Source organism: Cutaneotrichosporon cavernicola, assembly GCF_030864355.1.
Source record: "Cutaneotrichosporon cavernicola HIS019 DNA, chromosome: 1".
Taxonomy (NCBI): domain Eukaryota; kingdom Fungi; phylum Basidiomycota; class Tremellomycetes; order Trichosporonales; family Trichosporonaceae; genus Cutaneotrichosporon; species Cutaneotrichosporon cavernicola.
Genome location: NC_083393.1, coordinates 3,240,892 through 3,255,060, shown reverse-complemented (window position 1 = coordinate 3,255,060; position 14,169 = coordinate 3,240,892). Strand labels below are relative to the sequence as shown.

Below are 14,169 nucleotides of genomic sequence, written 5' to 3'. Positions count from 1 at the left end.
TACGGCCTACTGCGGAGCTGCGTTCTTCACGAGGATACGCACAGAGTCGAGGATGCTCTGGAGCATATCTTCGAAGAGGTTTGGCTGGCCTGCCGCGTCCTTCTCCCCTTCGGCGATGAGGGCTGGTGCGTCGCGGACCTCGACTTCGAGCTCGAATGACATCGGGCCGGGGTGTCCTGTACGGTCCTGTGGTCAGCTTCAAACACCATCTCAACTCACCCGAGGCGTAACAGCAGTCAGGTCGACCTGACACAACTGGTGCTCATAGCACAGACGATCCTTCTGCCGCGAGCTCTCAGCGTCCCCAAGCGACTCGACATCAATCTCAACCGGCTCTTCGACATTGCACGAAATACGCCAATCAAACGGGTGGTTTGGCGAGACGACATTCAGATCTCCCAAGCGGTTCTTACGCACGACCGCAATAACCCGGCCCGCCTTCCCATTCTCCATCTCGCGGGAGACGCGGACCTTCCCCGCGCGTGTCTTGTGAAACTCGTCAATCTGGCGCTCGCGCTTGTATCGCAGTGGATGGGGCGTATTAGCCGTAGCCTCGACTTGCTGGTTAAGTACCTCGTTCAGCCACTTGTGGTTGTGCTGCTGTCAGCTTGTCCATGCTCACAGAAGAAGGGTCAACTCGCCTTGGTGAGGGTAGACGTGAACGATCCCATCGGATAGTCTGGAGGCAGGATTATCTCGGTCAAACTGGGAAGACGGACACGATGTCCCGCCCCCGGACCGGGGGCATGCTGGGTGCCCAGCTTGATCTCAATCTCGACGTCGCTTCGTCCCCGACAATGCGCCATGATAAAGTTCCCCACGCGCTCGGTGAACTCGTTCCGTGCCGTCACGCCAAAGATGCTCGGCACGATCGACGAGCCCCCTCCCGCAGGCGCAGTGGCTACAGCAGCAGTGCTGCCATTACGGCTCGAGCTGGCGCGGCCCGAGCTCGCGTCCTCCCTCCGCCGCTTGGCTGGACGTGGTGACCTGTCGCCCTCACTCATCGATCTATTGGGATCGGTGTCTGGCAGCGCGTAGGACGGACCGCGGACGAGAGCTGCTTGGCGCGCGTGGGTGGGGACGTAGGCCATATGGTGGAATAAGGATTGGAAGGTGGGGAACTTGGAGATGTTGGGTGGCGGCGGGAGTATATGTAACTGTCACGTGAGGATAGCCTAATGGTAAGTTGGCATCATCATGGCCCAAAGTTGAGACCAGAGGTCACAACAACTCAACAACTCACTGTCCATCACACACCTACACACCAGCGCCGGGAGCTGCCATGTTCAACAGCAATTCCTTTGGCGCGCTGGCAATGGCTGATCCGCCACCAGCTAATGCCGGCAACGTAGCAACACGCCTCATCGAGGGCGAGGATGTGGACGCAGAGGTACGTTGTGTCTGAATGAGAGCTCACACCAGTGGCTTAGACTTGTGCGCACGAATCACGACGTCAACGTCCGCGTACAAGAAAAGGTTGCGCTCGATGGCTTGCCGTCCGAATGTTGTCTGCTCGCCGTCAGCAACTCCAAGAGCCTCTTGTTTGCTGGTGGCAACAGCGATGTTCGTGTTCATCGCCTCGACCAGATCCACGAGCTGTTCGAGAAGACCGCAAAGGATGCGCAGTCAACCTCTACGCCTGTAGCCATCATCCCGATGCCTGCGCGCCCCATCTGGGTCCGGTACGTCCACATTCCTCCTCTCGAGCTGACTCCAGTCTCGCGTTTGGCGACGAGCGTCTCGTCGTTGCCACCGCAGCGGGCGTGCTCCTTTTTAAAACCTCCAATCTCGTTACCGGAAATGTGAGCCGGCTAGACCCCGTATGCTTTGCAGCCGCTGACACCAGACCAATCCCTATGCCACCATCACCAGCGGCATCCCAGACACGCTGCTCGACGTCGTCCCTAATCCCGCAGCGCCGTCCGAACCGCAGGCCAAGTACGTGACGCTCCTCGCGTCGCAGGGCTTCGTGTTCCTCGACACCGAGGCTGCTATGCCTTCCGCCCCGCTCGCAGGTGCGTTCACCGCCGCCTCGTGGTCCGCAAAGGGCAAGCAGATGGTCGTCGGCACGCGCGACGGCAAGCTCGTCCAGTACACCCCCGAGGGGGAGCCAAAGGCCGAGATCCCACCACCGCCCGACCTCGAGGCGGGGCACTACCCGTCCTTTGTGCAATGGCTCGAGAACCACCTTTTCCTCGCCGGCTACGGGGACGGCGACGACCTCGCGATCTACGCGATCCACCGCACCCCCGCCGGGATCACATACACCAAATTCTACGACGTCAACGACACGATGGGCTTCTCCGGCCGCTCAGGCCAGCACAGGCACTACGTCGGCCTCAAGGACTGGGGAGACTCGAAGCACCTCGCTTTCCTCCTCTCGGCCATTGCCTCCGAGGTCGGTGTCCTGCGCGGCCACCCGGCCGACAAGACCACGCCAACCTGGGAGGCGGTCATGCTTGACGAGACCGCGCGCGCCATCATGCCCGCAGCCAAGGCGGGTTCGGACGACACAAGTCCCATTGGTCTCTCTCTGGATCTTACGAGCACAAAACCCATCGTTCGCGGCATCGTTGGTGGCGTGGAACTCCCCGACCTTGCGCCTGTGCCGAGGCTGATTGCGTACTCGCAGGAAGGGTTCGTCATGTCCTTCGACGTGCAGAACCCCGACGCAGGCGCTTATCCTGGCATGGTTACGCCGTCTGCGGCCACCACGCACCAGCCCACCACGGCAGCTCCTGGAAGCAAGACCGCGTTCGGTTTCGGCGGCTCAGGTTCGGGATCTGCGTTCGGCCAGAGAGCCTTCGGCCAGACGGAGCAGACCACCAAGCCTGCGAGCGGGTTCGGTACCTCGGGCTTTGGGCAGCCCTCGACCCCGAACAAGACAGCCAGCCCGTTTGGCCAGACCTCAACTCCCACCAGCGCCTTCGGACAGTCCTCGACCCCCTCCGCCTTCGGCCAGTCTGCGTTCGGACAGGCCGCCAAGCCCACCGCGTTCGGGCAATCGGCCTTCGGATCGACAACGCCCTCCACGGCACCCGCGAACTCCGCATTCGGGCAGAGTGGCTTCGGCTCTTCCTCGAGCTCTGCGTTCGGAGAGAGCTCGTTCGGCCAGCCGAGCAAGGGATTCGGCGCCAAGGACGACAACAAGAAGGAGCCGGAGAAGAAGCCCGCGTTTGCTGGCTTTGGTTCTGGAGTCTCTGGTGGATCTGCGTTCGGCCAGAGCGCGTTTGGTCAGAAGGACAGCGCAGGCGCGTTCGGACAGAACGCATTTGGCCAGCCCGCCACACCCAAAGAGAAGGAGGAGACCAAGTCCGCGTTCACCACCACTCCCTTGTCGACCCCCGCCGGGCCAGCTTTCGGCTCCACTACCCCCTCTTCGTCGCCCGCCAAGTCCGCGTTTGGCGGCCCTGCGTTCGGACAGAGCACGTTTGGGCAGAATGAGGGCTCTGCATTCGGACAACCCGCGTTCGGCCAGTCCTCGACGCCTGCAGGTAAGTCCTCATTCGCCGGCTTCGGCCAGGCCAAAGAGGAGAAGAAGGACGACAAGGTCGCCGAGCCTGAGAAGAAGTCGGCCTTCGGCGCGTTCAGCTCTCCAAGCTCAGGCTCCACGATTGGCCAGAGCGCGTTCGGCAGTAGCGCGTTCGGCGGCAGCTCCGGTTCCGCGTTTGGTCAGAGTGCGTTCGGTAAGAAGGACGCCAAGCCAACCTTTACGGGCTTTGGCCAGAAGCCCGCTGGCTCACCCTCTGCCTTCGGCTCAGGCTCAGCGTTTGGCTCCGGTTCCGCGTTTGGCGCAGCCTCCGCATTCGGGATGAAGGACGAGAAGCCCGCGTTCACGGGCTTCGGCAAGCCCGCCGTTGCACCCTCGCCTTCGCCCTCGCCCTCACCCTCCCCGACGGAGAAAAAGGACGACAGCGCGTTCGGTCTTGGCGGCCTCGGGTCCATGCTGTCCTCGGACGTTCCGGGCCTCGGCGACTCTCCCCCCTCGTCACCCAAGAACAGGCCTGGCGTTGTTCCCGGCCTCGAGTCAGACGACGACGACGAGCCCTCCAAACCTACTCCGGTTCCTGCGCCAGTGACGCCCAAGGGCACCAGCTCGTTCATCAAGCCTGCTACCGCGTTTGGTTCCTCGACGTCAGGAAGTTTCGGCGCGTTCGGGGTGAAGAACACGTTCGGATCGAGCGCGGCCGCCCTCTCCCCGCCCAGTGGCACACCCAACGCCCTCAGCAAGCCGGTTCCCTCCTCTGGGCCCGCGTTCGGACAGAGCACGTTCGGCAAGCCCTCGGCTCCTAGCTCATTCGGCAAGTCCGCCTTCGGACAGAGCAGCGGCTTCGGACAGACCTCCGCGCCGGCCAAGACCAACCCCAGTCCCCCTTCCACTCCCGCAACTGGCGGCTTTGGCGCGTTCAGCGGCGGCGGATTCGGCGGATTCGTGTCCAAGGACGGGAAGAGCGCCTTTAGCGAGCGCAAGGATGACAAGAGCGTGTTCGCGGACAGCAAGCCCAAGGCATTCGAGAAGTTCGACAAGCCGTTTGGCGTCCATTCCGACTCTGAGGACGACTTCACCGACTCCGAGGAGGAGGAAGAGACGAAGGACGGCAAGCCAGAGGAGAAGCAGGTGCAGAAGAAGGGCGACAAGCCCGTGTTCTCATTCAGCAAGCCCGCTGAGAAGAATGAGGACAAGCCGTCCCCTGCCACCAAGAAGGCGTTGTTCTCTATTGACGGTGATGAGAAGTCTCACGACGAGGTCAAGGGCTATGACGTGCCAGAGCCTGAGTCGCAGCCCAAGACTGAGCCGCTGTTGATCAAGGACGAACTCAAGGACAAGGAGACGCCCGAACCCGAGGCTGAGGCAAAGGTCGAGACCTCGTCCAAGGCCGCGGGCAAGAAGTTCGCACTCTCTGACGAGCCATCGCCTGGCAAGGCCAAGGCCAGCAACCACCCAGACATCGGCTCGCCCGAGGACCCCGAGTTAAAGAAGTTCCTCGAGGACGACTACGAAGATGACGACGACGACTACTACGACGAGGATGAGGACGACGACGAATACAGTGAGGGCTCGCATGGCGACGATGATCAAGACGAGCACGACGAGCATGACGATGAGCCGCTGCGCTCGAGACGTTCCTTCTCCTCCCTCCCTCCCGACATGGACTCGATCCCTGAGGGCGACGAGACCGAGGACGAGGAGGAGGAGACCTCTCCGAAACGCGCCACGTCGCCGACGTGGTTCGCCAGTTCCTCTACGCCCAAGTCACCTTCGCTTCTCAGCCGGATGGGACCGCCTCCAACCCAGACCACGCCACCGCGTCTGCCCGCTTTCGCACTCAAGCACGCGCCCAAGACCAGCTCACCCTTAGCCGCGCCTGTGATCGCCGACGACGACTCGACTGGCGCGCTCAGCGAGAAGGATGAGAACGACAAGACGGACGACGAGAACGCCTCACCAGCGGCGCACAGAACGAAATTCAGTGGCGTCGGCCTCGGTCTGGCATCCGCGCACCCCTTCTCCTTCCACCAGAACGACAAGAAAGACAACAAGGACGAGAAGAGCGAGAAGCTCTCGTTGCCCAAGACCACAGCCGCACCGGGCGAATGGACCTGCGACACGTGTATGCTCAAGAACCCGGCCAGCGCTACGGAGAAGTGCACCGTCTGCGAAGCCCCCAAGCCCGGTGCTGCACCCAAGGCTGCCAGTCCCGGCGCGCCTCCTGCCCCGCCTGCAGGTGGGTTCAGCTTCGGTGCGAAGCCCGCTCCGGCTGGCGAGTGGACCTGCGACACGTGCATGCTCAAGAACCCGGCCAGCGCTACGGAGAAGTGCACCGTATGCGAAGCCCCCAAGCCCGGCGCTGCACCCAAGGCTGCCAGTCCCGGCGCGCCTCCTGCCCCGCCTGCAGGTGGGTTCAGCTTTGGCGCGAAGCCCGCGCCGGCTGGCGAGTGGACCTGCGACACGTGCATGCTCAAGAACCCGGCCAGCGCTACGGAGAAGTGCACCGTCTGCGAGGCCCCCAAGCCCGGCGCTACACCCAAGGCTGCCTCGCCGGGCGTACCTCCCGCACCACCCGCTGGCGGATTCAGCTTTGGCGCGAAGCCCGCTCCCGCTGGCGAGTGGACCTGCGACACGTGCATGCTCAAGAACCCGGCCAGCGCTACGGAGAAGTGCACCGTCTGCGAGGCCCCCAAGCCCGGCGCTACACCCAAGGCTGCCTCGCCGGGCGTACCTCCCGCACCACCCGCTGGCGGATTCAGCTTCGGTGGCAAGCCTCCCGCCGCGCCCTCGACCGGGTTCAGCTTTGGCGGCAAGGCGCTCTCACCCGCGACATCCCTTGGCGCCGGGCCGACACCGCCCGCTGGAGCGTTCAGCTTTGGTGGAAAGCCCGTGGGTTCCGCAGCCTCCTCCGCCACCACCCCGCCATCCGGCATGCCCTCCGCCCCAACCGGCGGTTTCACCTTCGGCAAGCCTACCTCTCCCACTACTCCCACCGCGTCCCCCTCGGCTGCCGGCGTACCCGCTGCCCCGACTGGCTCGTTCTTCGGCTCGTTTGGCAAGACTCCTGCCGCGCCGGTTGTCAAGGCGTCCACTGGTGGAGCTGTGTCAGGTCAGTGGACCTGCGACACCTGCATGCTCCAGAACCCCGACTCCGCGCAGAAGTGTACTGTCTGCGAGACGCAACGCGCGGGCAAGAAGGAGGACCAAAAGGAGGAGGCCAAGCCGAGTCTCTTCGGCAAGCCCGCAGGGCCCACACCTGCAGCTCCCCTCTTCGGCGGCTTTGGCAAGGCAGCCACACCAGCGCCGGTTGCTGCGACAACAAAGCCCTCGCTCTTCGGCCCACCCACCTCCGCGTCGACTCCCACCTCCCCGGCGCATTTTGGCAGTGCGGGTCCGTCCTTGGCTGGGCCTGCGAAGCCAGCGCAGGGCCCCATCGCGCCCAGTGCTACCCCGTCGCCGTTCCAACTCGGTACTAAGGCGTCCACACCTGCGCCGACCAGCGCCTTCGGCAGCCCATTCCAGTCGCAACAGAACCTGCCTGCGCCAACCGCACAGCCCGCGAGCGCCTTCGGTGGCAAGTCACTCTTCGGGCAGGCGCAGCCTTCGGCGTTTGGCAGCGCCTTCGGCAGCAAGCCTCTGTTGGGGCAGCCTGCTCCAACAACGCCTGCCCAGCCCGCTGCGGCGAACGCTACTCAGACGACTACGCCTCCGGCCCAGCCTCTCAACCCATCTGTCGTTCGCGCAGCGCCAGTGCAGAAGTTCAACCCACCCATGCGTCGCCCCGTGCCCACCAGCACTGCCGCCCCGCCCAGAGCACCCAAGAGCATGGCCGACGCGCTCGAGTGCCTTATGGCTGACGTTGCCGGCGACCTTGGCCGCCTCAGCAGCACACTCCAGGCCAACAAGGAGCACCACGCGGCTGTTGAGGCCGCGACGTTCCCGCCTCCCGACGTTGACAACATCACGCAGCATGACGCGCTGCCTCTCTCAGCCTTGGACACGGTGCACGCCCTCACGACGGAGCTTGGCGAGCAACTGGCAGCGGTTAGAGCCGAGGTCCGCCATTCTGACATAACCCTTGCGCAATTACAAAGCCGCATGCTCAAGAGTGAGTCACTGTCCCTTCAATGGAAGTTGAGCCGTTCTTCACGTTTCGCCCTTGCAACAGAATTCGCCCTGCTTCAGAATTTGCTAACAGTTCAGGCGACATGAAAACTGGCCAGGCCGAAAAGTTCCTCAAGGCCCGCAAGGACCCGTCGTTCGCTAAAGCCATGCAGATCAAGGAGCTGTCGCCGGCCCAGGCGGCGGGCCAGACACGCCTGCGCAAGGTTGTCAACATGACTGCCTCGCGCCTGGATGAACTCGATGCAGGGATCGCGAGTCTGAAACGGCTCGCCAACACGCGCACTTCGCCCGCACCTCAGCCGGCCCTGGAACGGATTCAGCGATCTGTGCGCAACGTTGACGTAGCAATCCGCGACCGGCAGCTGACGGTCGACGACCTTTCCCGTCGTGTCAGCGCGCTCCGCGTGCGCGAGTTGTCCGAGCTTCGATCGCGCGAGGGCTCGCCCTTCCCCTCGAGTCCGAAGTCTCAGCCTGTGCGCTCCGCTCGGGCCGTTTCGACGCCAAACAAGCCTCAACCTCGATTGAGCACGATCGCGCCCGGATATTCATCCAAACCCGAGACATCCGAGTCCGAAAAGGCCGCACCCGCGCCTTCGCTTGAGCCGACTGCCGCTATGCGTGCCGCGGTTAAGGACGACGGGACGCGCCGGCGGAATGTCGCATGCACTCTCGCACAGGCGAGCGCGAGCAAGGGAGAGAAGGGCGAGAAGGACGGTGCGAAGACTGCACCTGTTACTCTCATCTCACGCGCGACTCCGGCCTCGACCTCCACCATGGCCTCCACCGCGAAGAAGGCGCCGTCACTTGTCGCGCACACGTCGATTGCCCGCGGGCCTGTCATGCTAGACGCCGTCCCCGTCCCTGGCTCGGTGCAGCTAAGTGCTTCTCAGCGTGGTCTAAGCTCGTCCCGGGGCGGTCTCGGCCAGTCCAAGATCCTGAGCTCGTCCACGAGCACACCTGCGCCTATGCCTGCCACCTCCAACTGGACAGCGACCCCTACTCCGGCTGCCGCGCCTTCAGCTCCAGCCCCAGCTCCAGCCGCTGCACTCGCGCCGTCCACGCCCGGCCCTGCCGCACCCACGCCATCGACACCGGCCTCGGCCCCGCCAGCGTCCGGCTTCAGCGGCTTTGCTGGTATCAAGCTCGAGCTGAGCCCGTCGACCTTCTCGACGTCGCCCTCGGACCGCGCGCCGCGCAGCTCGTTACGCTCATCGAACAGCAAGTCGTCGCACTCGCCTGCCGCCAAACTTAGCACCACCCCTGTTATCCCGCCCACGGGTACAGGGAACTCGGGGACGCTCTTTGGCGGCGTGGTTCCACAGAAGGAGAAGGAGGAGGGACGCAAGGCACCCTCTGGATTCGTCAGGTGAGTTTCGTGTCAGGTGGAACGGATCGGCTGCAGGAGGAGGAATTCGCCCACTTGGCGGAATGGGACGGTGAATGGAATCGGGATGTGGTGGCGGTGGCGTAAAGCCAGGTTGGCCAGACCGGTGATGAGCGCTACTGAGTTGCCTCGCGTTGCATGCCCTGTACTGCGGAACAGGCGCAGCTTTGCTCAATTGCTCCTTGAGAGCCACCTTGCCCCCACCAAGGAGGTTGCCTGCTGCGCGAACATTGAATCGCATACTACCATCGTGCCACTACCTGCCCCCACCCCGCCTACTTGCTATTCAGCATCCACTTCTAACACATCGTCGCCCAATCTGAATCTGTGGTCGTTGCCCGACCAGCCAGCCCCCTGTGTTTCTCATGTCGCGATCCGTGGCGTCGGGCCGCGACAATGCCAGCATGGCGGGAGGGGAAAGCACTTTTCCCTCCTCGCCACGGTAGCACTGCCCAGGAAACCGGATCCGCGAGGCAGGAGACCAAAACTCGGAACTTGGAGAATGTTTCGCTGACGTTGCAGCTTTAGCGGCTTTGGTTAACAGGCACACGTAAATAGTACATGAGGATAGATGTAAGGATTGTGAAAGAGAGAGAGAGGGGCGGAAGGGTAGATGTTAGATAGGTAATACAGGCAAGGGGAAGATGAAGAGATACCATTCTTCAGATGGAGCAAGTTCCCCTCGTTCCCCTCGTTCTCCCCCTCGTCATTGCCCTTGTTCCCCGTCAACTGGGGTCAAGTTTGCCCTCGTTGTTACGATATCCGACGTATCCAATTATGAGAGATGACTCAAAGTGGCAAAGAAGGGAGAAGAGGGTAAGTCTAACGTGTTAGAAGAAGAGGTGACCTGGTGAGATGCTTTCCCCTGGTACCATACAAAGATACTACGTTGAGGGGAAGAGAGAGAGCTCTCTGCCTGAAGGAAGTCACCAGTCAAACTGCTGGTTCTTTTGAAGGATCTCATATTCTCCTCTCCTCCAAACCCCTCCCTCCCCCGGCCCCCTTAGCCCACCTTACTCAACCCGTCTTCTATTCACCTGGTGCTTCATCTACATTCACATTCTCACTCTTTTCACCCTCTTGCCATTTCGACATTCCGGATTGCCGAGGGAAGTAACAAGAGAGAGGCAGAGAGGCGCATGACTCCAATTTCTTCAGATTGCTCCGATCTCCACACTCCACATTGATGAGGTAGGTAAAGTTTCAGGGAAGTTTCCCTCAAGCTAAATATGGTAAAGCATTCAAGCACGCAAGCACACAGTTTCAGGGTTATATTAGGGATAGACAGGATCATGAAACGCGCCCCTTTATCACTCCTTAGCCTTTCCCCTCTTTTTTGACTCTGGTTGCCCCTGTGATTTTTCCTGAGTTGCACCATCTCCTCCTAAATCTGTTTGATTTGTTCGGGCTTTGGGTTGGGCATGGAAAGACTCATTTATGAGTATGAGAGATGTGCCCGAGATGTTCTCGCCGACATTGCGTATGATTGTCATGTGATACAAGTCGTTACATCCTTGGTCGCAGCTGCTATATTCAAACCAACTCAAGTGCAAGTGGCTGTGTACAGCAGTAGTAGCAGTAAAGCAAAGCAGAGCAACCGAAGCGGTGCTTACTTGTCATGATTGCAGCCCCCTCGGGTCCCTTGCACCCCCTTACTCCCTGGAGTCTGCGACAAGCCCTATCCTCCATGTTACCCTTTCACCCTGAAAGTATTGTCCCTCGCCTTTGGGTGATTTCCCCCATTCCCTAATCCAGATGAAACAGTGTGACAGTGTGAGAGTTTGAATTCAGACAGAGTGGAATTGAATTGATAATGAGCTCTGTTGATACACCTTTTATTACCTTTTTGTTACCTTTTGTATTTGATACCAAACTTGATATTACACCTTTACGCTGCTTCACATCAACCATCTTGTCATCTCTTGTCAACCTCCTCAATCTCTCATCCCATCGCACAGCTTTCATCATCCCCAACTCAACCTTGGCTTCTATCTCATTACCGTCTCCCTGTCTCCACGCAGCCCTCTGACCTAATCCGTAAACGACAACGCCCCGAGACACAGGACACAAGAAACAAGACACGAGTGCACCTCCGCCATGGTGAGTCGCCCATAGGAACCCTTCCCTTGGTTGTTGGCCAGTCGTGCGTGTCATCTGCGCACAGCACCTACCTCTTTCTTTTTGAACACATGGGCCAGATGGGTTAGGAAACGTGTCATGTCATGTCGCGCGCGCCCTTCGTACCTTCGGCTCGTCTTGTCACCTGGTCCAACACTCTGTTGCAACACCTTCCCCCTCCCCCCTCCTTCTGGCCCCCCAACCCCTGCGCATGAGCCCCTTGTCTCTTCTTTGTCCATTCCACCACCCAACATCCAATATCACCCTAGCATTCGCTCCGAGCTGCTCGGCCGCGTTTGCATCGCAGCTTGATACGCCCACTCCTGTGCACCGACTGCTCTGGCGAAGACGGAGATTGAGCGACTCATTCCTCCTCTCCAGTCCACAACACGACTGGCTCCAACCCATTCCAACCCCCTCCTCTAACTGCATCGCTGACATTGTTCCCCTTGATGCGCCCCTCTTTGCTCTGTTGAACAATCTCTACTTCGCTCCACGTCTCTCCGACATTGTCGCACCACTCGTCGTCGCCCGCAACGCACGACGTTACCACTTGTCTATATCTCATGGACCGTGGTCGTCGACGTCGTCTCCCGCCGTCATCAACCACTCCCATCACAACCACCACCGGCACCACCGCCCCGGCCCTCATCACACCATCAACCCCACTCTACCCACATCAATCCACCCCCAATCCCACCCTTGGTACCATCACACCACTGGCCGCACCTCACGGCGAACCCTCGACCCGCGCGCACAAACACCCCAACCACACAGATCTAATGCTCTGCGTGCAGTCACCCATCTCCCCCATCGCCACACTCTCACCTCTCTCGCCGCACTTTAGCGCGCGTTTCCGTCCCTCAACACCCCGCTCTCCACGGACCACACTGGCCACTCTACCCATTCTTTCCCCGGCCACCATCCCCTGTTCACCATCCTCGGCGCTCGGCAAGCGCTCCAGGTCAAGACCCAACACGCCGCAGCTGCCTCCGCGCGTCACCGTCCATGGGCCCTTGCCCATCAAGCGCTTCCGAACTTCGCAAGCCGTCCCAATCGACATCGACGCTACGGCTGCCGGCGGCTGCTACTCCCACGAAACCTCGCTTGCTCCTGCGCCCTCTGAAAGCTCACCACACCTGTCCAAAGCCAGACTTCGCGGACGTGGTCTCCACAGACTCAACATACCTCTCACGGGCACCATGACACAGGCAACATCCTCGCCTTCCCCAGGTGGCAGCCAATTGTTGTCCATCTCGACGACGCCAGACGAATCGAAGTTGACGCCCGGTCTCCTCCAGTCGATGCAGGGCGTCCACCTCTCGCCCAGCAAGGATCCGGTGCCATCATCACCGCGCTTCCCGCCCGTGCTGAGTTTGAAACGTTCCAACCCCAAGGGGCTCTCTCTCTCACTCTCGGCTTCGTTCCACAACACGGCCAACAATGACTCGACTACGACCGCTTCAGCTACGTGCCCAACCGCTGTGTCGGCCAATGCGATGGGAGAAACCCCCATGACCCCCGGCCCACCCCGCACGCCCGCGCTCAAGACGACATCGCTTGGACGGGCGACGATGAAGACGGGCAGGAGACCAAGTTTGCTCAGTCTCATCACGACCAATCCACAGTCACTTGCTCTCAACCACCCCGCCGTGCTCGTGCCACCCACCCCTAGTGTCGTGTCTTACCCATACGGTTCATTGCGCAGCCGTGGGCATACGCGCATGTGGAGTGCTGGCGCGCAGCTCGCTGCGTATGCAAATCAGACGGAGATTGACCCACGCGTCTCCCAGTCGGCATATCCTGGACCAAGAGGGTCCTTTGCCGCGATTGAGGAGAGGATCTCGTCAACAAAACCTCCCGCTGCGATTGCGGCCGCTGCGGCCGCCGCAGGCAGCACCAGTCCGAGCTCGAGCATGCCAGGCATGTCTCCCTCGACGTCCAACTCGTCCAACTCGTCCAACTCGGCGACCGACTCGGCATCAAGTACGCCCTCGACATCGCCGCCCCTGCCGATCTCCGCAGCGGAGCGTGAGCTCACGTACCCCTCGCTGCTTGCCCTGGAGCCCTACTCTGACGGGCCCATCGAGATCATCCCTGGAGTGTTCCTTGGTGCTGAGGACTCGGCCTGGCACTTCGACTCGTGGGCGCGCGACAAGCCGTCAGTGGCCATCGTCAATGTTGCCCAGGAGATCGAGAACCCTTTCGACCCAAACACGTCGGCCGACACATGGGACTGGCCATCAAGCGCCAGGGGCAAGCCCAAGGTCGCTCTGTCGACTCACCAGAACGAGGGGCAGCCCCGCGTCGAGTACGCTCACCTGCGCTGGTCGCATGGCGAGAGCGGCCTCGCCGACGTGCCTGACGCATCGACGCTCGACGAGCTCGTCAACTCGCCAATGTACACTGGTCCCCAGGCTGCCCAGCAGTGGCGCTTCTGGGAGGCCATCCGTTGGCTCGAGGTCCGCCGCCGTGCAGGCACTCCAGTGCTCATCCACTGCCAGTGCGGCGTGTCGCGCTCTGCGACTCTCATCGTCGCGTACGTCATGACGCTCGCCGCGGCAGGTGTTGCGCCCCAGCGCATTGGGCATCTCAAGACGATGCAGGACGCATACGACTATGTCAAGGGCAGGTCGCCGTGGATCGGGCCGAATGTTTCGTGAGTCCATGTGTGGCGAAACAGTACCACTACCACCATCATCACGACGTGACAGCTGACCCCAGGCTCGTTTTCCAGCTTGTCGAGTACGCGCGCAACCTCTCCTCTCTCCTCTCCGCCCACGTTAACGGCGGCGGCAGGCAGTGGGCTACGCAGTGGCCCACGCTCGTCGACATTGAGAGCGAGGACGCGTGGGCGGCGCGCCGCCGCGAGTTTGGCGACGACAGCGAGGGCACCGATGCCGAGGCACGGGCACTCGACGAGGCCATGATGGCCCGCCTGCAGGCAAGGGACTGAGCTTGGTCAACACCAACGAGGGGCAGCGTCCAGGCGCGTTGCCGCTCCTCCCGTGGGTCAGGCACGACACATGCACCCCAAGGTGCACAGCCAGTG

At 61.5% G+C, this 14,169-nt stretch overlaps 3 protein-coding genes across 3 annotated transcripts; 2 read left to right on the top strand and 1 right to left on the bottom strand.

The window, feature by feature from the left end:
- Positions 1–6: 6 nt before the first annotated feature.
- CET1 (uncharacterized protein) lies at positions 7–1,091 on the bottom strand (the record flags this gene model as incomplete). The annotated part of the gene is made up of 3 exons (XM_060596799.1): positions 7–186; positions 220–597; positions 642–1,091. 3 exons carry the CDS (start codon positions 1,089–1,091, stop codon positions 7–9), a joined length of 1,008 nt encoding a protein of 335 aa, XP_060453756.1.
- A 224-nt stretch (positions 1,092–1,315) lies between these two features.
- On the top strand, positions 1,316–9,540 carry CcaverHIS019_0112070 (uncharacterized protein; the record flags this gene model as incomplete). Its single annotated transcript, XM_060596798.1, has 6 exons — positions 1,316–1,390; positions 1,423–1,682; positions 1,718–1,802; positions 1,847–7,598; positions 7,694–8,981; positions 9,522–9,540. The coding sequence occupies 6 exons, from the start codon at positions 1,316–1,318 to the stop codon at positions 9,538–9,540; spliced, it is 7,479 nt and encodes a 2,492-aa protein (XP_060453755.1).
- Positions 9,541–12,319: 2,779 nt separating this feature from the next.
- Positions 12,320–14,073, top strand: CPP1 (uncharacterized protein; the record flags this gene model as incomplete). Its single annotated transcript, XM_060596797.1, has 2 exons — positions 12,320–13,776; positions 13,842–14,073. The coding sequence occupies 2 exons, from the start codon at positions 12,320–12,322 to the stop codon at positions 14,071–14,073; spliced, it is 1,689 nt and encodes a 562-aa protein (XP_060453754.1).
- Between the last annotated feature and the right edge of the window lie 96 nt (positions 14,074–14,169).